The 22,617-nt window shown below is 43.1% G+C and overlaps 2 protein-coding genes across 3 annotated transcripts; one reads left to right on the forward strand and one right to left on the reverse strand.

Annotated features, from left to right (window-relative positions):
• Positions 1-453: 453 nt before the first annotated feature.
• Positions 454-3,335, reverse strand: nanog (nanog homeobox). The gene is made up of 5 exons (XM_042068063.1): positions 2,744-3,335; positions 1,956-2,314; positions 1,740-1,862; positions 1,220-1,490; positions 454-1,080 (listed from the first exon to the last, which is right to left on the reverse strand). The coding sequence occupies exons 1-5, from the start codon at positions 3,123-3,125 to the stop codon at positions 1,025-1,027; spliced, it is 1,191 nt and encodes a 396-aa protein (XP_041923997.1). The 5' UTR covers positions 3,126-3,335; the 3' UTR covers positions 454-1,024.
• On the forward strand, positions 2,420-22,257 carry ipo4 (importin 4). Of its 2 annotated transcripts, none has more exons than XM_042068014.1 (30): positions 2,420-2,545; positions 6,692-6,778; positions 6,965-7,044; positions 7,156-7,197; positions 7,341-7,470; positions 7,740-7,919; positions 8,220-8,285; positions 8,372-8,473; positions 9,646-9,729; positions 10,184-10,342; positions 10,448-10,501; positions 10,610-10,719; positions 10,928-11,036; positions 11,440-11,569; positions 11,760-11,873; positions 11,968-12,081; positions 12,861-12,984; positions 13,177-13,288; positions 13,382-13,515; positions 13,669-13,746; positions 13,959-14,016; positions 14,441-14,546; positions 16,925-17,118; positions 18,049-18,099; positions 19,449-19,574; positions 19,729-19,955; positions 20,191-20,323; positions 21,258-21,362; positions 21,510-21,579; positions 21,684-22,257. In XM_042068014.1, exons 1-30 carry the CDS (start codon positions 2,474-2,476, stop codon positions 21,812-21,814), a joined length of 3,282 nt encoding a protein of 1,093 aa, XP_041923948.1. In that variant the 5' UTR covers positions 2,420-2,473; the 3' UTR covers positions 21,815-22,257. The 2 variants fall into 2 exon arrangements, with proteins under 2 accessions (XP_041923948.1, XP_041923949.1); XM_042068015.1 differs by lacking the exon at positions 2,420-2,545 and adding an exon at positions 5,995-6,374.
• Positions 22,258-22,617: the final 360 nt, after the last annotated feature.

Consider the following 22,617-nt stretch of genomic DNA (forward strand, 5'->3'; position numbering starts at 1 on the left):
TGCAATATGCCCCTACTTCTTTTGCAGAAGCATGGCTTTCATTCAAGGTCCAAGTGAAGTAAGGGCTGATGTGCAGAACATCAAACAAACAAGCATTTACTTTGAACATTAAGTGTCTTGAGTCTGTCGCAGCAATGAACCACTAATTGTCAACACATTGTGGCTTATGTAGCCATCTTTGTGGCTTAAAGCAAATGAGCTTTGTGTGAAGTAATCAGAAAACTCACAGCACATAATATCCTCAACAGCCTGGCTCATGCCCAAATTCCTGCACAGTGCCCAAGACCAAGCCTTGCATTTTACTGCAGTGGTTCCAAGGTCCATAACTTCAAATCAAAAGAATGTTTACCTGAGCTTATCATCTACTATAGTCCTTAACTATACTAAAGTTGGCAACATTTTGATTGAAACAAGCAAGAAACTGCACTTTTAACCACAAAAATGAAGAAAGAATTAAATATAAGCAAATGCAACATTTATTGTAAGACCACTTTGGAACTTTGGTTGTGCAAGTGGTCAAGAACACTTTTGTTTTTTGGTCACGTTTAAGATCATGGTTCAGGTAACAGTGAAGTCATTACAATTTTAAGGTATCTTGCAAAAATGCTGAACACGTTACACATCATACAAGATTCACATTTCAACCTGCAACAAGAATTTCAGTGCAGCAACATCCCCATTTCTGTACATATTATGAGTAGTGCATTGCATAAAGGCGGAATTAAATACATCTCGTCAAAATCATTGGTAATCATAAGCTAATGGGCAAGATTAAATACTCTGAGGTAAAAAGGTAGAAAAATAGAACTCGAAAGTAAAAAAAATTGCTCATAATGTAAAGCCATGAAGCAGCCAGCATAGTGTTTTACAGAGATGCAAGAAAAAAAAAAACAAGGCATCTCAAGACTGCATCTAAAAATATATACACAATTTATAAAACACCAGGGTCATGACATCTCTTAAAACAAAAACTATGTACATGTTTGCATAATAAAGGTCTCTGGCCTTATCTACAGGCAATGACTCAGGATGACCACTGGGTGGCACTATGCACCATGGCCATGTGCGTTGGGCTGCTACCAGCATCCACCCCATTCCCATTGTCAGAATTGATGCTGGTGTTTGCATAATAAAGGTCTCTGGCCTTATCTACAGGCAATGACTCAGGATGACCACTGGGTGGCACTATGCACCATGGCCATGTGCGTTGGGCTGCTACCAGCATCCACCCCATTCCCATTGTCAGAATTGATGCTGGTGTTGCCATTGGGGGGCATGAAGTTGGCAGGGCTGGGGTACTCGTAATGGGACATTGTCGGTGGGAGAGGCCAGTTGCCCTGAGGCCTACCAGTTCCCTGGGGAGGAGAGTGTGGTCGCATGTAGTTGGGGTAGAAGGCTGCAGGTTGGGGGGAACTCTTCTTGAAGACGGCCTCTCTTAGTTGAGGGTTTGAATACGGGTCCTGAAGTAACGTTTGGGAATCCGTCTGGAACTAAAGGAAGAGAAGCTGTTAAGAGGCAGCCCAAAACATGGTTTAACCATAAACTAAGTAACCATAAAAAAGTTTAGTGGTTTTGTTTGTGTGACGTCCTGCCTTTAAGGCTTTGCTCCAACTTTAGGAGTGCCTCCATAGTGGACGGGCTATTCTCTTCCCCTGTATTGTTGCCCGTCTGCCAGGGAGGAGGCAGGCTGCACACAGACTGGGGGGGGGGGGGGGGGGTAATCTGTTCAAAGCACTGACCTGAGAATGTGGAGCTGGTGGTACACTGGGGTATCCAGAGTTGGCATACCGCTCCGACACCCAACCATTTTCCTTCTGGTGCCTTTTGAGCTTCATTCTCCTATTCTGGAACCATGTCTTCACCTTGAAAGTATCAAAATATGTTAATTCAACAGTTCACATTTTGCACAATTTGTAGGCCCCAACAATTTAGATGGCAAATGTATGACCACTCACTTGTTTGTAGGTCAACCCAGTGACTCCAGCTAGGGTCTTCATTTCTGCAGGGGTGAGGTACCGCTGCATGCTGAACCGGTGAGTCAGTGCGTTCATCTGGCCCTCCGAAAATGCAGTGCGTACTTTGGCCTTGCGGTTTGGCGTTTTTCCCGGTGGTGACTGAGGGATGGCAACAGCGCCCTGGCCCGGTCGCACGTCTTTCAGACTTGGCTCATCCCCAATGGTAAGGGAGCTGGACACGACCTCTGTGCCATCTGGACTGCCACTGACCGTCTCATCGTCCGTTTCCTTCTTGGCCCATGTGGCGGGATTTTCCGGAGGAATGCATCCTTCCCTGCTACTGGCCGAACTCCATGAATCTACAAGACACCACCAGACATTGAGCAGCGTATTCTAAATTGTACATCTCCGAGTGCAATGAAATAACGCGACAGAAATCGTTCATCGTACATGTCTTGTTTTTAGCCACAGTGTGGCGCTACTTCACTGCAATTGCACTCATTCAACGTTCGCTAAACATGGAGAATGCAGCATACACATACTTCTCCTTTGTAGAAGAGATCGTGGTTTTCGTTCAAGATCCAAGTAAAGTAAGTACTGAAGCGCTGAACGCCAAATATACAAGCATTTACTTTAACTTAACGTACACTTCTAAACGTTTTAACTGAAACGGTCTACGACGCAGCAAAGAACTACTAACTCAACCGCCAAATAGTGCTAACATTAGCCGGCTATGGTAACTAGCGGATGTGTGCATTTGCAAATTGTTGCAAATTACATTTCATTACCTGGTGTGTGGGCCTCAGAGTCACTGGGGTTATCACTTCCTGCTTGCTCGCTCTCCTTTGTGTGATCCTCATAATGACTACTGCGATTTTGAGAGAGGAAAAGTCGGCCACTTTGCGTGTGAGTGTCGGAGAAATACAGCATTGGACCAGGGTAGTGAGCTGTGCTATTCGACGTGATTTGCTCGGGGCTCCCAGGTGGAGACTGGTGTGGTGCTTGCGTCTGGTAGTAACCTCCATTGACTCCGGGATGATTGTAGGTCGTCTCGGTCCAGTTCAGGTTTGGATGAGTTTGTTCAGAGCCAGGTGGATAGAGCAGTCCGTAAGCATATGCGTGGTATGAAGGGTTGAAGTTGTAGCTTACCGGCACCTTCCAGTCCGCCATAGTTTGGATAATGCCGTTAACGTTAGCAACTTCTGTAAAAAAAACTTATTTAAAACCTTATTTTAATTAGCTAGTTTATGAGCCCGAGGTTCGGCCTCTAGTCCAGCATAAACTCAACCTATAACTTTACTGATTACAGAAAGACAAAACCAGTCTAATTGCGCATAGTTAAATGCACAAACCCCACAGCCTTCAAACCATCAAACAGTGTAGGTTATTCAAGGGGTTTTTATAGTCATGGAAGATCAGCAGTGAGGGTGTGGACTTTGGGGGTGTGACTGAAGAGATAGCATCTAGATAGACTAATCAGACCACTTCTTGAATATAGGCTTTGATTGCAATCACGCCCCCCGCCCATTAGGCCTACAGTGCATGTTTTCTGAAAGGTATCATCGACAAAAGTTCGAACATAAAGGTAAAAGAAAGAACATTCAGAATTTACATTTGATCACTTCCTCAATAACAACAAAACATTTTCTATAAATAGCACATATGTAGGTCATGTATTGTGCAAAAGGTAGGACTGTAAACTTACAGTGACCTAGATGTTTTTATCCACATGTTCAGACTGGGACTGAATGTTGTGAAGTATATTGAAGCATTGCTTACATCAAGAATGGGTTAATTTACTTAAATACCTGAATTTTCATTCATGTTGAAGTTAGTAGTAAGACTATTACAATATTTTCGGAATTGAATAAAACATACCCCCTGGGTAAAAAAAAAAACCCCTGGGGATCAATAAAGTATCTATCTATCTATCTACCTATCTATCTATCTACCCCACCTGCACTCACTGTTCAGTGAATTGCAGTTCCATTAAATCCTTTAACCAGGCTAGGTAGGCTTGGACCATTCAACACAGAGCATCTCAGATACCAAATGAGGAGTTAGCCCCCCTTATGGATTAGTCTGATTTAAACAGTTGTAGGCACTTTCGCTGTTTCACAAACTATTTGCATTAGACAGAAATAGATTATATTTACTTTTTGAAAACAGCCATTCAAGCCATATGCTATTTAAACAACAAATGAACAGACCACAGGTAAAAAAAAGATCCATTAGATCAGTGTCACTTGCTATTGCATTAAGACATGGACAGAAATAACCAGACAGTCTAAAATAATCAACCAAAAATATCTCTCAAATGCTTGACATAAAACCTGCCCTCTCCTTGACAAATTGTTTCAACAAAAAATAGACTAAAGGTGTGAGGGAGGAGTATCATATATCGACTTTTTTGTTTTGCTTTGTTTTTTGTGCAATTTGTATTTTGCTATTTGATGAGTAGCCTATAGGTAGTCTAAAATAGAATCACTATTTTTTTTTTCACAAGTGCTTTTGGATGGAGCTTTTACTTTGTTGGTCATTGTGGAATGATTAACCTATCTTGCGCTATTTCCAACTGGTTTTAAGATTTTAAAGTTAACCGTTGTGTGGATAATGCCATCAGCCTCTGGCATCAGTATGTCTTAAACGTAGCTAGATATTGCGTGTTTTTTTTTTAAGGAGACGGGAGCTGCTGGTACATGTTTACCATGCATGTTTACGTCCACAACCTGTTGCATTGCAGCGCCATTGCGTCACTGGAGTTGCTTGAATGAACCTGAGTTGACGGAATATTATCATCTAAATGGGTTCGTTTGTAGTCTAACGCCTCGACGATATTAGAATGAGAATGATTCAGATGGAGCCCAAAATATGTGATAACGATTAGCCCATCGGACGATCAGCGCATGCCACAGATCTCTGGGTAGGGACAGATGAGGTGAGAAAAGGTTTGCAGGTGGGGTAGACTACTCGATTTGGAATGTTTTCAATCTTAAAGACGTGGACTATTTTTGTTGTCTTGAGAAGCTTCTAGATTGTAGCAAATGATGAAAAGACAACGTCTAACTGTATCCAAGTGAGTAGCCCAAATGCACCATTCTCTGTTCAATGCACAGTCCACATCTGGAAGGTATAACCTACTGTTTAAGCATTTCGAAATTGAAGTCGAAAATAGGGGAATTTGTTTCAGTGTTCAATCAGAAATATATAGCTGTTAGTCCAAAAGCATATCAATCTGTTTCTTACATCAGATGTTTACATTTCCTATACATGTTTTACCTTAAACCTAGGCCTATTATTGCAGGCATGTGGCCTATCTGACACACATGTCGCCAACGTTATAAATATTTAAGGTGAAGAAAACTGACTCCAAATGCAATCAGTCGTCTTCAGTGTCTGATGTACAGTGACTTGAATGCACAAAGTAAAAAATGCATGGTGCAGAAATGTATGGATAGCAAAACAAGTCTGTCAGAACTGAGGTGCAGATGACTTACATTTGCCTTTTTGGGGGGGTGGGGGTGGGTGCTGTAGGCTGCTTCTGTAATGTGCTGCGTGATCTGTTGTTTTATGGTTCAATACAACTCCTAACCTCCAAATGGATTTCAAAAGGTGTGCAATTCATACCCAAATTGACCATTAGCACCTAATGATCTGCTAGTCCTACAGCCCTAGAAAGTCAATAGGGTGAAAAAAACGTTTAGTCCCCGCTGAAACTGCTGCTCCTGGAGCAGATCAGCTGGCTGGATCACATTGGTTTTAAAATAATAAAAAATACAACAAAAAAAAACTTCTTTGGTCACATCACAACACACTTAGCTATTTGCAGTCTAGTATTACAACACATAGAATCGTGTGTGTGTGTGTTTAAAGGCAATTAATTCATTTGAAAAACAAACTAGTTTTTTGCACTTCATGCTAAATCACCATCCATAATCCCTCCGTTCCTTTGGCTGGCGCTGTAAGCCGTACACGCCGGGTGTAGCTCACTATTCGGTGCGGGCCCTTTAAGCGACGCACGAGGATTCCTCAGCGGTTCTGTCCCGCGTGGGTTTTGTAGAAAGAATCTAAGTGAAGAGCGACACTCAAATATCAACCGCCGTCGCTTCTGGATCTATGGCTAAACATATTTTTGAAGATCTATTTATGCATTGTCGTATATTGCTTGCTTGATTCTTACAAGGAGCGGGTGAGACACCCGTCCTCTCCACGTTGGCTTCGCCTGGACGTGTTGACAACAGTCACATAACTTGCTGTCTATTTTGCCGGCTTGAACTGGCCTATAGTTCTGAATAAAAGCATCATCTTTGACAGCTAACGTCGGTCTAGCTAATTAACGTTCAACCAGGGAAGATGACTGAGCATCTGGAACAGATCCTATCACAGCTCACGCAGCCTGACAATGCGATTATTCAGCAGGTAATCTTTTATTAAATCTTTTACAGCATTTACCAAATTTACCAGACATGTCTGCTTTTAAACAATTAAAATCACTGGCTGGTGTGATCGAGATATTTTATATCATGTGGGTGTCATACCCATGCCGGTCAGCTGTTGCCCTGGCTAACTTAGGATGGCTAACGTTGGTTAGCTATGGAGGTTAAGTCACGACGTTTGCATTAGTTCTATCTAGTCATGTTTGGGTTGACAGTGACTTCATTTGTATCATCATGGAAATATGCATTTGGTTTTAAACGCGATATTATTAACCACAGATGTCATTTTACCCCACCCAGGCCACAGTACAGTTGAAACAGGCTTTCAAAGACCCTGCCATTATTCCAGCACTATGTGCAGTTATGACAGGTTCCCAGAACCCGCAGGTATGTCAAGCTACTGGTGGCTGTTTACTGATCTATTGATCGTAGTCATGTTAAGTTAGGAATGACCTATATGCTAAATGTTTGCACAAATAGGCTGACACCAGACATAATTTCACTGCATTTCTTACTTCCAGTAACTATATGCATGTGACAATAAACTTCCTTGTATCCTTGTTTGCCTTTTAGATCCGCCAGTCTGCAGCTGTTATGTTGAGGATGAGGGTTAAGAAGCACTGGAAGAAAATAAGTCCAGACCATAGAGAAAGGTCAGCACCCACACAAGCTTTTCCTGATGTCCTCATTTCCAAAAATGTTAAAACCCTGCCGTTGTTTGAAGATGCAGTGTTGCTTAACCTTGAGTATTTTTTCATCCTTAGTTTAAAAGCAGTAGTCCTTCAAGCTTTCCAACAAGAGACAGAGTAAGTTTGTGTACTTAATATTCTTGAATGCAATTCATGTTATTAATTGTAGTTGACCTCCTTAACTATATTCAATGTTTGTACAGTCATAATCATTTGTCCTGAGCTACCTAAATGGCTAATACGACGTGTCTCCTCCGCAGACACACAGTGCGTCACTCCCTCTCTCAGCTCAGTGCTGTGATGGTCAAACACGAGACGCCAGACCGCTGGCCAGCTCTGCTGACTCTGCTCAACCAGTCTACTCACAGCACTAACCCTCAGGATAGACAGGTGTGGTCATTACACAGCCACGCTCTGTTGTTTGCTGCTGCACATGTTTTGCCACTTATTTATTTTTTCCACTTTTTTCCATTTTCCAGTTATTAGGAAAAGAGATGATGATTAGGTCTATGAATTCCACATTTGTTTCTACTTTCTGTTATCTCCGCTACTCCTTATCCCTTAACCTTGATCTACATACAAAATACACCTAATTGGATATCTCTGTGGTCAGTGAGTTCTTAACAATTTTGGACATCATTGGCTCTTCCCCTCCTCAGGTGGGTCTTCTGCTGCTGAGCAAAGTGGTGGAGTCCAACCCAGAGCCCTTCAAGCCACACTACCGGCAACTCCTGCAGTTGTTTGGCACTGTGCTGCAGGACCTGAACAACCCCACTGCCCTTTACTACTGCATCCTCACCCTAACTGCCATCACAGCCTACACCGGCTCAGAGGAGATGGTAAGGGCTCCTCTGTTATGTATGTTGTAAAAGGCCCAGAAATGTGTTGCCATGTTTAAGCCACACTTCAAGCACTATAAACACCAGTTTATTTGTTTATCTTTAAAAGGAAATGGTAAGTTGCTTGTTTATCATTCAAATTAAATGGGCGGGTATGGTTGAATTGAAGTCCACACCCTATTGTAAGTAGCATCTGATTTGATGACGTGTACACATTGCATGCCTGCATGATGAATTGATGATGGTCCACCTCTAGGTGTACTTGATACGTCACTTATTTGCATGTCTTATGCTCTCCAGAATCTGATGCGTTCCCTTGTCCCGAGACTGGTCACTGCCCTGAAGCACCTAATCAAAGCGGATGAGGTGAGGACAGTTCCAGCCATGTCTGGAAGAATCTGAGTGCTCTTTAGCAAACTGCTCTCACCAGGGCTGTGGTCTCTCTGCCATAGGGCCAGGCCAGTGAGGCCATGGAGGTGCTGGATGAGCTGATGGAGAGCGAGGTGTCCATTATCGTCCCTCACCTAGTAGAGATTGTGCGTTTCTGTCTAGAGGTAAGTGCAAAGCATTCTGATGTAGTTAACGTTTGCTGTGCAGCAAGGTTAGAGCTTGTCACTCCTGCGCACCAATAGTCCCGTTTCCATTGCCACACCTGGAACTTGATTTTTACGGGAATGGGAACATTTGTGCGTATTTCCTTTAGACGAATGGCTCGGTGATGTGACATTCCGGGAACTTCTATGGAGCCGACAGAGTACCTGCCTCGGGGGAAGGTACTTTTGTGCGGCCCTGAAAGAACTCCAGATGTAAATGAGGTGTGAACGAGGTGTGGAAATGGAAGATGGCAAGCACATTTTTTAAAACCTAGCAAGGCAGACATCAGTTACAGCTAAACTGATTACAAGTTAGGCTGTTAACTTGTTGAGTTGAGGTAGCCAACACTGGATGAACAAATGTCCGCTAAAAATAGGCTTTTACTGATTAGAATTTCAATGGTATTCATTTAACTTTAAGCTGAAGACAGGCAAGCTACCCGTTGTCTGAATCATCCAAATCACTCACTGCATGTGTGAAAGAAACAGTAACATTGGACTTGGGCTACCCATCAATAAATCTGCACTGATAAGACAATAGTAGCGAGGTTTAATTGATGGAATTAATTTTGTGTGAGTCTAGGCGAGGCCGGGGCGAGTGGCACTCCCGTCCCGTCTTACCTGCTGATCCAGCATATTTCTTCAACTTTAGCTTCGCCTCTGCTTGAAAAGTGTCTCATAACACGTAAGCTTTATCATATTGTAAGCTAGAGCCTATAGCCTAGATAATAACAGACACTAATACGTTCACTCTATGCTTAATAAATTATACGTGTGCTTATACTGTGCTACATTCATTTAGTGTCTATCCTTCTCAAAAGTTTAGACAGTAGCCTAGATTTCATGTTCGTGGGTTGTTGAAGTGTGGACCATATAACTGCTCGATCAACCAAGTTAGCTAAAATGACATCTTGACTGAAAAAGCTGCATATGGGCATGTCCTGTAACAAACTTCCAGAGGCTGGCGAGTTTTCTGACCAGGGTCCTTCAATTCTAATGGAAACGCAAGGACTGAGAGGACCGAATGAGGGCATGTTCCTGGACAAGTTCCCGCCTCCTAGGTTTTACCCCGAACCCTCGCAATGGAAAGGGGCCTACTATCTATGACTGGATGTGTTTTGTGTTCCTTTAAGATCGGTGCGGATGCTTCCCTGAGTGACTCTCTGCGGGTGAAAGCTCTTTCCTGCATCTCTGTCCTGATCAGACTGAAGAGCAAGGTAAGCTTGAATACATAAATACATACTCTTTTTATATATATATATATATATATATATTATGTGTGTGTGTGTGTATATATACGCTACCAGTCAAAAGTTTGGAGACACTTAGAAATTTACATTCCACACCATTATAGACAAAATACCAGCTGAGATCATTTGCATTGTTTTTTTTTTACTCAGGGCAGCAGTTTTCAGATTACATAATTGCAAAATGGTTCTCCAATGTTTTCTCAGTTAGCCTTTTAAAATGATATCAGATTAGTAAACAGAATGTGCCTTTGAAATATTAGATGAATGGTTGCTGGTAATGGACAACTATGTTGATATTGCATTAAAGATCAGCCATTTCTTTCTACAACAGTCGAGAACCCTTTTGTTTTGTGTGTGTGTATATGAAGTACAGTGATATATGCTCTGAATTATGTTTTTTTTAATTATTATTATTTTCCAGGCTGTGCTGAAGCAGAAGTTGCTGAATCCCATTCTCCAGACCGTGTTCCCTGTGTTGAGTGCAGCGCCACCTCCTGGTGAGGAGGACCCGGAGGACGAGGAGAATGGCGAAGATGATAATGACAATGATAATGAGAGTCCCAAGCACTTAGCTGCTCAGGTCAGATAGTAGTATGATGCTTAGGTTATGTCACACACCCCTGTGTCAAACGTTTGTCATCATGAATGTCAGTAGCTTACCCCCCAAACCCCCTTCCTTGTGCAGGTCATTGACACCATGGCTCTCCATATGCCACCCGAAAAGCTTTTCCACCAGCTGGTTGGTATTCTTTTTGACGCCTATACTAACAATATATCTATATGGTACAAATTAATCAATTCTTCAGGACAATATGTATGTCTTCTAAGCATTGATATCCTGTTTTAGATGCCCCTTGCACAGGGTTGCTTGGCAAGTCAGAACCCCTACGAGCGGAAAGGAGGGCTCATGTGTCTGGCTGTACTGGCTGAGGGTTGTGCTGACCACATCCGCACAAAGTGAGTAACTCACTGAGTACCTGAGTATACAAAAGTTGTTCCCATCCAAGGTGTCCCTGAGTACCACACTCCTCTATCTGAAACCTTTTATCTGAAACCTTTTCACTGTACCTTTGGATAACATGTTAATTACTCTGGTAGTGATGCATAGATGAAGGAGAGTAACCTGCTGAATGCTGTTGTGTGTGTGTGTGTGTGTGTGTACTAGGTTGCTGTCGTCCATGCTGCAGACTGTGTGTCAGAGTCTCTCAGACAGTAACCAGGTGGTGCGCAGTGCAGGGCTGTTTGCCCTGGGGCAGTTCTCTGAGCACCTACAGGTCGGCTTATACCTCCACTTTCATCTTCAATCAAAAACACTGTTTAGTATTAAAAGTACTAGAATGATCTTGACGTGTAGTCAGTTGCATTTTTTGTGACAATGGAAAATGACAATAAATTACAACAAATGTCTGTTGTTACTAATATTCTTTACTCAAAATATTGCTTGCTTATCTACAAATTTCACATTGTATTAGTATATGTGTGTACCATAAGGTATAGTTAAGTGGGGGGAAAGTGTTTGAAGAAGACGCAAATGATAATTTCCAAGTGTGGAATTTAAAATTGGAGCAGCAATCATAACTTTTGAAAGTGTTTCAAATATTTAATTTTGTCTGTGGCAAAGTGTCCAAAGTGTCCAAAGGAATCCATTAAACATGGCTGTCTCTTTTGTCTCCTCAGCCTGAGGTTAGTAAGTACCATGCAGAGCTCATGCCACTTCTGCTGGGCTACATGTCTGGTCTGAACCAGGCCAAGATCGGACACGTGACCAAGGCCTTCTACGCCCTGGAGAACTTTGTGGAGAACTTAGGTGAGAGTCTACCCCAACCAGACCTGCTTGTTCTGTTGTTTTTCCCCACAAGATGTGAAGATATGCCACCTGCCCCATTTACTCTATTGAACATTTTGTCTCATTTGTTGTTCCATTTTCTTTATCTGTTCTCTCTCTCTCTCACTCTGTCTCTCTCCCTCTCTTTCTATCTCTCCCTCCATCTGTGCAGGGGATGATATTCAGCCCTATCTCCCCACTCTGATGGAGACAATGCTATCTGCTTTGAGTAGCTCTGAAAGTCTGAAGATAAAGGAGTTGTCTGTCAGTGCCATTGGAGCTATCGGTAATGAACCTGCATTCTCTGGTCCTGTAGCTTTTGGATTGACGTCTCATTTGCGGCGCAGCTTGTCTAAGCCCATCCCTTCTGCCTCTTTCAGCCAATGCAGCCAAAGAGCAGCTGGTGCCTTACTTCTCGCCTGTGATTGAGAGCCTGAAGGGCTTCCTGACTGACACCCGTGATGAGATGAGGGCCCTACAGACCCAAGCCCTGGGTAGGCGCCATTACTCATGCTCCATCTCACCTCCGCTTTCATCTCAGTGCTTTAGCTATTTATTGCACTAGAGTGGATACAGATACACACTGCATGCTGCTTTAGCCTATTTGGTTATCAGAGTTTGTTATATAATGATGATGCGGCGTTCAGAAGCGTGGGGCGATGGCCTCTGTCGCCCCCGACCGATCGAAAGAGAATCGGAGTGGCGGAGACCGGCGCCGTGAGCCAACCAGTGCGGCAACGCAGAGTTTGTGTATTTATAGCAGTCTGTCTTTTTGTAATGGTATTTCCAGAAATATGTGTTGTTATCTGAACTGAAACGGCCCTTATACAGCTTTGTATAAAAACATACCAGGTTTATGATCTGTGGTCAACTTCATTAGACTCTTGGTCATCTTTGGGGCATGCTAGCCTATCGTCTATTCACCTAGATTCTACACTAAAATGACTTCTGTGACTAGATTGTAAGTGGCAATACCTCCGTTGCTATTAGAGAGAAACTCTTAAATGCCTCTGTCAAGTCTACAAGTCTTCTCAGTTAGCCAGGCACTAAACCATCTAAAGTAGGTTATTAGACAGAGTGATTGAAAAGGTCACACTGTCCCTCTACTTGAACTGAAGTGAAGAAATATTCAAGAGCCCTTTCTGACTTGTATTTTCTGGCTTAGATTACCTAAGAGCTTGAAACACAAGTACAATACTTCACATAATTCCCTTGAATCCAGTGGATTTGAGCTCTGTAGTAGCTGTGCTGTGTGCCCCCCCCCTCCCTGCAGACACTCTGTCGGTGCTGGCCCGGACCATCGGCAAGGATGTGTTCAGCCCCCTGGCTGCTGAATGTGTGCAGCTGGGCCTGAACCTCACTGATGCCGTGGACGATCCTGACCTGCGCCGCTGCACGTAAGGACCAGAGCTGTGTGTGTGTGTGTGTGTCCGTCCACATGGGTCTCTGATAATTGGTGGGATATTTCTTTTGCCCCTTCTCCCTGTTTCTATAATATGTTTTTCTTATCTTCATTTGTCTCTCTCTCTCTCTCTCTCTCCATCCATCCATCCATCCATCCATCCATCCCTCCCTCCCTCCCTCTGCAGGTACAGCTTGTTCTCTGCTGTGTCCACGGTCAGCGCTGACTGTCTGGTTCCTCATCTGCCCGCCATCTCCACAGTGATGCTGCTGTCACTCAAGTCCACTGAGGGGGTCAAGGTCAGTGCCGCTGTGAAGGAAGTTTGCGCCTCTTCACTCCTCAGTACCCTAGTGCTGTCCTCATGCTGATTCCTGTTCTCTGTGCTTTGGTAGGCCCATCTGGAGGAGGATAAGCAGTTTGTCCTTCTAGACGATGATGATGACGATGAGGAAGAAGAGAGTGGGGCGGGTGATACCATTTTGGATGACGATGGAGATAATGATTTAGCTGTACAGGACGTAGCTGGGTAAGGGGCCTCCATCCAGACCCTCTGTCTTTCTCCCTCTCTTGCACGCAACTCAAGTCATTCACTCTCTAAATCTCTCTCTCGCTCTCTCTCTTTTCTCACTATTAGATTTTGCGTTGCTTAACTTTAGTCAGCATATGCATTTCTCTCCAGGTTCACTGTGGAAAACGCTTACATTGACGAGAAAGAGGACGCCTGTGACGCCCTGGGAGAGATTGCCTTCAACACAGGGTGAGGAACACACACACACATACGCACACACACACCTGCCACTTCATTTGAGTTCACAATTCATAATGTTTCAATTCAATGTTTTACATTTTTCAAGTTATACATAATCGTTCAACCATGCTTGAAACGTGCAACATACAGAGATGCCTAAACGCTGTTAACCCAGAGATGCGTGATTCCTGACGTACTGCTTGTTTCCCTGTGCCTTTCAGTGTTGCCTTCCAACCCTTCCTGGAGTCCAGCTTCCAGCAGGTCTATGAGCTGCGCGATGTAAGTCATTCACAGATAGGGCTCGCAATCGTAATCGCAATTATCGAATCACAAAAGCTACAAATAATTGTGCAGTTTGTTTTGTCACATTTCTGACTTTGAACCTTCTGACCTTGACCTTGACAGTGCTGTGCTTTTTGTGCACCAGGCGTGCTCACCAATCAGGGGTGGCACAAATTAAAGAGACATTTGGAATATTAAATTGAATCAATTAATTGACATTCAAAAATCAAATCGCAATCGCAATATCTGTCAGAAAAATTGCAATTAGATATTGTCCCCAAATCGAGCAGCCCTACTCTCAGATGCGCGTGTCTCCTTTAGGCTCTTGAAGGTGTGTGTGTGTGTGTGTGTGTGTGTGTGTGTGTGTGTGTGTGTGTGTGTGTGTGCGTGTGCGTGCTAACGGAACATCCCTGTGTTCTAGTTCCCCCATGAGGACGTGCGTCGGGCAGCATTCGGAGCCATGGGTCAGTTCTGCCGGGCTCAGCATAAAGTGTGGCAGGCCAGCCCAACCGAGGAAAATCACCAGGGTAATGTCCACACACAGACAGACACACACTTAACCTTCTAACACTTTTCCGGTCAAAAATGACCGATTTACACATTCCCTGTACCATAAATATGGCATTTTTAATCAGATTGCCTCAAGATCTTATAATATCCTTCACAAAAGGCTTTTGAACACAGAATTTATTTTGACTACTTTCTTTGAATTTTGAGTGATTTATTCAACGTAGAAATACTTTTTTTTGTTTACGGTCAAAAATGACCGGGATGATGAATGGGAAAGAATATAATTTTCATTCAGGAGGTAAGACACTCCTTACACACACTCCTACAACTTACCACCAATGTTCCCACACAAAAGCATGCATGCACACACACCCACACACACACAAACAGAAACACATACAGTACACACACATGTACACCCACTCACAGACACACACACACACACTCAGTACATGTTGTCAGTTCATGTTGTCATGTTGCCACTTGTACGTGTGAACCACCAATGTTCGCACACATAGGCATTCACACACATACAGTACAGAAACACACCCATCCACAGACACACACACACAGATGTACACACACACACACACACACAGTTCATGTTGTCATGTTGCTACTTGTGCATGTGACACACACACACACACACACACACATTTACACCCACCCACTCTCTCCCTCTCTCTCTCTCACACACACACACATACACACACACACACACACACACACGCACACACACAGACAGAGAGTTCATGTTGTCAGTTCATGTTGTCATGTTGCCACTGTGCATGTGAACCACAGTGTCCGCACACATTCACACACATACAGAAACACACCCACCCACACACACAAACACACATAATGTAGATGTTAATGTTCTAATAAGGGTCTGTTTACAATAATGTTCTATTAAATAATACTTTTTGTCATGGTATTGTTAAAACTGTCCGGTCAAATTTGACCGCGAACAGTAAATTAAGGGGGGTAGCAACAAACAGTGTTTAAAGGTTAATCAGTCGTACTCACACAGCTGCATGCTAGCAAGTATACAATTGCACATGGTCACATTCAGAGAGCTCAGAATCCAATATAGACATTAACCTATAGAGACACAGATGCTTGCAAATTCCTCCCTCCTAAGATTTCTTTTGTTATCTCTCTCCTTTGTACACCCTCCCCCTCCCCTAATCCCCCTCTCCTCCTCCTCTTTAATATTCTCTCTCATCACCCTTTCCCTCCACACCTCCCTCTTTCATCTTCTCTGGCCCTCGTTCTTGGGAAGGAGCCGCTCTCTTAAGAAACTAGTGCAGTAAGCATTTTCATAGAGAAGATCACAGCACCCTTTGAACACTGACACCAGCAGCGGAAGCAAAGATGTTCAGCCAAACTACATTTTTTTACAAAGTACAAAGCTGTATATTGAGGTGCCCCATATCATAGTCATGCAGTGTAGACTTTTACATGAGTCATTTTCTAACAGGGTCAGACTAGTATTGACTTCAGTAGTCCTGTATCTGTGTCCTGAGGTGTAGTATTTTTAGCTGGCCTTCTGTGACCAGGCCTGACTTTCCATTCTTGTTTCCAGTTGTTGTTTTGTGTGTAAAATCACAGGTGGGTATTTGGCTTCACTGGTCTGCATTAAGTGACTGCGTCTGAGCTGCAACAACACTACGCCACTCTACTCTTCTGTTTTCTATTGGTGTCAGACCAAGCATATTTACCATGTTTATCAACAAAGTTCCTTTCCACTAAAGTGTGTCTGCTCTATGAACTAAAGAGCTGGTGTGGATGTGTGTAACTTTTTTCTGTTCCAGAATTGTGTGTTCAGTAGATACCAAGACCTAGCAACGCATAGTGTGTGTATGATGCACATCATGTATTTATTGTAATACTACACAGTAACAAGTAACTTGGTGCACCGTACGGCAAGAGTGGTGTAGAATTACAGCAGGGTGACCTGTCTTTGAATTCCTTAATGCCTAATGATTCAGGATTAGTCGGATCTGACAAAATTTTGAATAGGGCCGAATTCCTATTTGTTTGATCAGACTCACAATGCCGATGTAACAATCCGCTTTAGCTCTGGTCAGATCCAGTTGGATTTCTGGCATGTCAGATTTTTTTTTCAGCTGTCTTGCCGTGTGAGCAGTTGAACGTAGTATGAGTTACCATGTCGTCTGGGCCGACAAATATTGCACATTATCTGACCACATCAGCTGAGGCTCACCCTCAGCCTCAGACCTTTTGTTTTGGATTGATACAGTCTCTGTGTGTCTCTCTTTCTCCCTTCCGAACAGGCCTATGACCCTTGACCCCTAATCTGAACAATAGTGTCTCTACGAGCCTCTTCTGTATGTTCCTTGTTCATGTTTTTCCCCCTCGTCTGTCCCTGTAGCGCTGCACAAGCTGCTGGGCGTGGTGCTGCCGTGCTTCCTGGAGGCTGTGCGGGCGGAGCGCGAGCGGCAGGTGGTGATGGGGGTGCTGGAGGCCCTTAACGGCGTGGTCAAGTCCTGCCAGGGGGAGGCGCTGCAGGTGCCGGGCAGACTGGCCGAGATCAGCCACGCCATCAGGGACGTGCTCAAGAAGAAGGTGAGGGCTGCTGCTGCTGTGTCAGTGTTGGGGTAGTGGAGGATAGAGCCCGACCAATTGGGGATTAAAGATCAATACTGACTTTGATATTTGAAGATTTGAAAAAACCTATAAACGATAAATCAATATTCATTTTTAACACAAGGTTAAAAATGTGTTCTAATATGTAGCATATTGAAAAGCTCTAATCAAGGTGTGATATTTTGTTTAAATAGGCCTAACTATCGGGTATCCTAATGAAAGGCTCTTTTAGACCAGTTGACAGTCATAATTTGTGTTTAAAAGGGGAAGTGGCGTGTTCTATAAAGTAGCAGAAATAGGGTGACCACCAACCACACTACGAAAAGTGCTTATCTAACAAAATCTATCCAAGTGTTATTAATCCTATACCAAGATCAAAAACTCGATTTGGTGTTTTTAGTAGAAAGGCACAACGATGTGTTAGTTGGGCTCTAGTGGAGGACATAAAGTAGAACCACTCAGACAAAGTGCATAGCAGTGACCGTATTTGTGTCGGAAAGTTGACCTCGTCTAAATGTATGTCTGAAAGTTGACCTCTGCTTCACCTCAGTAAACTAATTAGACCTCAGTAGAATAAATTACCTTGATGGTTTTCATGGTCATGATTTATTTTTACTGTAGCAATTGCTGTATACCGTATCTATGTATCTAATGTTTTGCCATCTCTCTCTTTTACCCATCTCACCCTCTCTTTTACCCCATCTCACTCTCTCTTCCCTTTTACCCCATCTCACCCTCTCTTTTACCCCATCTCACCCTCTCTTTTACCCCATCTCACTCTCTCTTTTACCCCATCTCACTCTCTCTTCTCTTTTACCCCATCTCACTCTCTCTTCTCTTTTACCCCATCTCACTCTCTCTTTTACCCCATCTCACTCTCTCTTCCTCCCTATCCCGGTCCTCCAACAGACGGTGTGCCAGGATGGGGGTGGTGACGGTGACGATGATGACGAACAGCAGGTGATTATTTTCGGAGTCCCTGTAGACTTAAGTCATTAGTGTCATTAGTCTGTGTTTACACAGTTCAGGCAGTTAATGGGAAAATGATTGCATGATGTGGCAGCCAGGATTTGACCCGTTCTGTCTTATGAAGAGCTCTGTCTGTCATGACTCACTGTCGCACCACACTGACGAGCTTTAATCATGGGTAGAGAGGGAGGAAAAGTCCCTTCAGTGGGGTATTAATATGCTGTTGGATGCTTTGGACTGTTTTCCTTCTTTACAGCATGTACTCTGTCATTAGAAAACAAGACTTTAGCAGTGTTTCCCACAGAATTGGATTTTGTTTGTGGTGGTAGCTGACTTGGGCAGCACGTACACGTATCTTTGATGTCAATACATTGTAGGTGTGTAGGCCTAATTGAGTTCCTGTCACTTTAAGACGTTTGTGAAGGAGGAAGGCTTGCAGTTTTAACACAGTTAAAGGCTACTGATATGTGTGGATTCAATTCATAATGTTTTCTATGTAGTTAGTTTAAATAAAGGCTCGTACTTCTTTTCCTTGGGACAAGCACTTTTTTGAGTTTTGGAACACACTTTTCCATTTACATTGGGATTTTGCAAACATTCAGTGTCCGTCAATCAAATGAATAGAGCCCTGCACGAGTAACCTAGTCAAAATTGACAAGCAGCTGTAACTAAACATGCTAAACTCGACATCCAAACAGTATTCTAACATTAGCTTAGAGATACAGCTTGATTGCATAACTTAGTTTAGTGTCCCCTATTTACTAAATTATGTTGTGATGAGACCGTAGCAGTTTTTAACGAATTTGTGCAGCATGGTCACAATGCTAAGCAGATTTAATAGCAATTTAGCCCGTTGTCTTTTTATGCAATGTATGTGCCAACAACAATCCTTCAACAATTGTTAATGTTTTGTTAAATGTACATGCAGAGGAAGGGTGTGGTAAATTTCATGACGAATGTATGGCCAGGCAGCCACCAAGGGATGATGTCATGCATATGCCTATACATGAAACAGGCCTGCTGTATGTAATCTAGATTCTAGACATTATTTTTATGGACAATACGGTAAACTAATCCACCAATATGAATAATTGAGTAAACACTGATTGGCTAAAAAGGTGTCTGCCATTTGCATCTTGCATCTTTAAATTTGTGACCATGCAGTTGGAATTGTCGCTTGTGTTTCCAAAGTAGGCTATTCAAAGTATGATAGGCATGCTAGAGTAGGAATGGCAAATATATTCCCTGAGCCCATGTTTTGTATGCTAACCATGTGTATTCTCTGTGGAAATGCTAGGCTGTTAGCATTACCTTGACTGCTCCCTATCTGTGCCCCCCAGGCAGAGTATGACGCTATGCTGCAGGAGTTTGCAGGAGAGGGCATCCCTCTGCTGGCATCGGCTGTGCCCGCTGATACCTTCTTGCCCTACCTGAACGAGCTGCTACCCCTCATCATCAACAAGGCGGTGAGTGGCAACTCCCTCACTTCAGTTTCATTGTTAGGATAGCTGTATTTCTATTGACTTCAATTTCAGTACACTGGATCAGCGCTGACACCAACTGTGTGGCCTCTGGTGAGTTGTTGATGACTAGATGACTAGTTTTGGCTGACCCCCACAGAAGTCCTCGTGTACAGTGGCCGATCGCTCCTTCTCTGTGGGGACCCTTGGGGAGACTCTGCACGCACTCACTAAGGTGCAGGGTGGCGCAGGCGTGGCCGGACGGCTGTCCAATCGGCTGCTGCCCGTGCTGGTGAGCGGAGTGAAGGACAGTGACCCGGAGGTGCGGAACAACAGCGTGTACGGACTGGGAGTCCTGGCCCAGGCTGCTGGACCCATTGTCGTCTCGTATCCTCTTTGTGTGTGTGTGTGTTTTCATGTACAATCTCTTCACGAGGTGCCTTTACACACCCACCCATATCCATGTTCATACAGTATTTACATTGTAATGTCAGTCTGTTTTTACTTCAGCACATGTATTGTTTCTTCAGTGGATATTGAAGCTGGACAGGTGTGCAGTGATTGTGTGAGGATTCTGTTGTAAATGTACAGATTACGTAGTATTCCTTTACCCAACCATCAGAGATTACCCTATGATGCTCTCGCTCTTCTCTAACCTGCTGGCCAAGGAGTCGGACCGTAGGGTCATTGACAACCTGTGTGCTGCCCTGTGCAGGATGATCATGACCAACTTTGAGTGCATGCCAGTGGACCAGGTACTGCCTGGCAGTTCTCACATAAAGGAACACGCCAACTTTTTGGGAAATTATTTATAGAAGAGGATACATACGGGTCATTCCATGTCAAATCTAGCTACCCCACATACCATTTTAATCCTATGAAAATTACCCAAAAACACAACCTTCCCTTGTTTAATCCTTAAAAATCTTCAAGCCCATTATATGTGGAGAGCTCAAATATTGGCAGAACTTTTGAAAAGTTTAGCATATACTGTAAAGAAAAAAATAATTATTGACACAAAATGCGCACTTTTTGCACTTTTTCCAAATCTAGGGCCTTGAAGGAAATCAGTGTACAAACTTGTAATGGTTCAGTCATATTGAGAACATGTTTGTCTTCCACCCTACAAAGTTTGGGCTGCCAATAGATAATACTTTTCATTGTATTAATGCCAAAACATTGCTTCCCAGATAATGTGATTTTCAGGCTGTACAACTGAAGTCATTTCAAGGGCTGAAAATAATATGAGGACATAGGATTTGAACAGAAATATTTTACAGGCCTTGGTTTTAGGACCCATTCTTGATATAGACAGGGTCTGAGAGTCTCTGAGAATCTGAGAATGCAGCTCTCTGAGAGTGCAGCAACAACCTTATCTGATTTGACACGGAATGACCCATCCCCCTTCTCTGCTCTGTGCGGGCAATAATCAAGTCTGACACTGTTAGCCTAGCTTAGCACTTACACAATGCACAGGAAGCGGGTTACACCAGTTAGTCTATAGCTAGCATAAAGTGAATTACAGTATTGTACTATTTCTCTGTCAGTTAACTTATCCTCTTACAAAATTAATAATAAAAAAAACACACACACAATGGATGATCAGTCTGTGATGTGCCTTTGGGCCGAGTTTTGCAAATTCTGCCTTTGCCTTATTGCTTCACCACTTTCCCTTTGCCTGCCTCTCAGGTTGTTCCTGCCCTCATAGCACAACTTCCTCTGAAGGAGGACCTGGAGGAGAACCAGACTGTCTACCAGTGCCTGGCCTTCCTCTATTCCAAAAACCCTTCACTGGTACGCTGCACGGCTGCTCTCCCAGTGGACACGTCAAGTGTCATTAGAACAATAGCTCTAGAAGTAACAAGTGGCATCATTTTAGTCTGTCATCTCCCATGCTCACTGCACTATTGAGATGTGTAATGGAATGATGTTTGCTAATAGGTCGTAAGCCAACTGAAGCCCATCATAGCTGCTTCCAACCATGTCTTGGGAACAAAGGAAATTGATGAAGGTAAGTGAGGTTTGGAGACCACCATGGCCATTCTGTGAATGCATGTGGTTGTGGTTATTGTCGTTGTGTTTTGTCTTTTTGAAATATCTGCCATGTCTTTATAGAAACCCAGAATACCTTGCTTCTGCTGCTCAGAGACGTTGCCCAGCGTCACTCCCAGGAGTTCCAGGGTGCAGTGATGTCACTTCCTGCAGAGCAGCGGACCAAGATGACTGCAGTTGTCACACAGTCGTAGCACCTCCCACAAGGCCTTACATTCACTTGAAAACTAGCCAAATTTGTCATAGATTTTTTACTATACCACAGATAGTAAAATACATAAATATCAGAAGCCAAATATATGCACATTTCAGCACTTAAAACGCTTAACAATTAAAACTGTTACTCCAGAAAAGGGAGAATTTTCTTTTAATTTATAGTTTAACTGGTCATATGTTCAGTGTTACTATTTTACTTTTATGTTTAATTTATGTTCTTAGTTACCAGTTTTGTTTTGTGGTTATTATTTTTTATTATTATTATTATTATTTTTCTCTTTTTTTTTTTTTTTTGATTTTCTGACCTCGAGGCTTTTTATCAATTTGCTTCCAGTCCCACTCCACAATCCCACAGTATTCTGGCTTGACTAGTGTATGTGTGAAACTATGAATTTTTCATTCTATAAATGCTTTTCAGAGATTTGCTGCCTTTGCATACTTTTTCCTAGAGGTAGACCTATTTATCAAGCCGAATATTGCCATTTTTAAAATAATCAGCATCAGCTGCTATTCCGAGTATATTGAGCCGATTAACAGGCAGGTGCATCTGCGGGTAGCCCAGTGTTGTTCCTGTGGAACACGTGTGATGCCTGCTACTCCTTGTGTCAATTAAATTACCAGCAGACACAACAACAGTGTTGTTCCTGGGAGAAAAATAAATTATTGTCTTATCATTCTTTATCATGCTAGTACAGGGAAAAACCTCCAAATATCGGCCAAAAACAAATCAGCAGCACACATCGGCCATTGGCTGACCCTGATTTGTAAAGATCGCCATTGA

Source organism: Alosa sapidissima, chromosome 17, assembly GCF_018492685.1.
Source record: "Alosa sapidissima isolate fAloSap1 chromosome 17, fAloSap1.pri, whole genome shotgun sequence".
NCBI lineage: Eukaryota > Metazoa > Chordata > Actinopteri > Clupeiformes > Clupeidae > Alosa > Alosa sapidissima.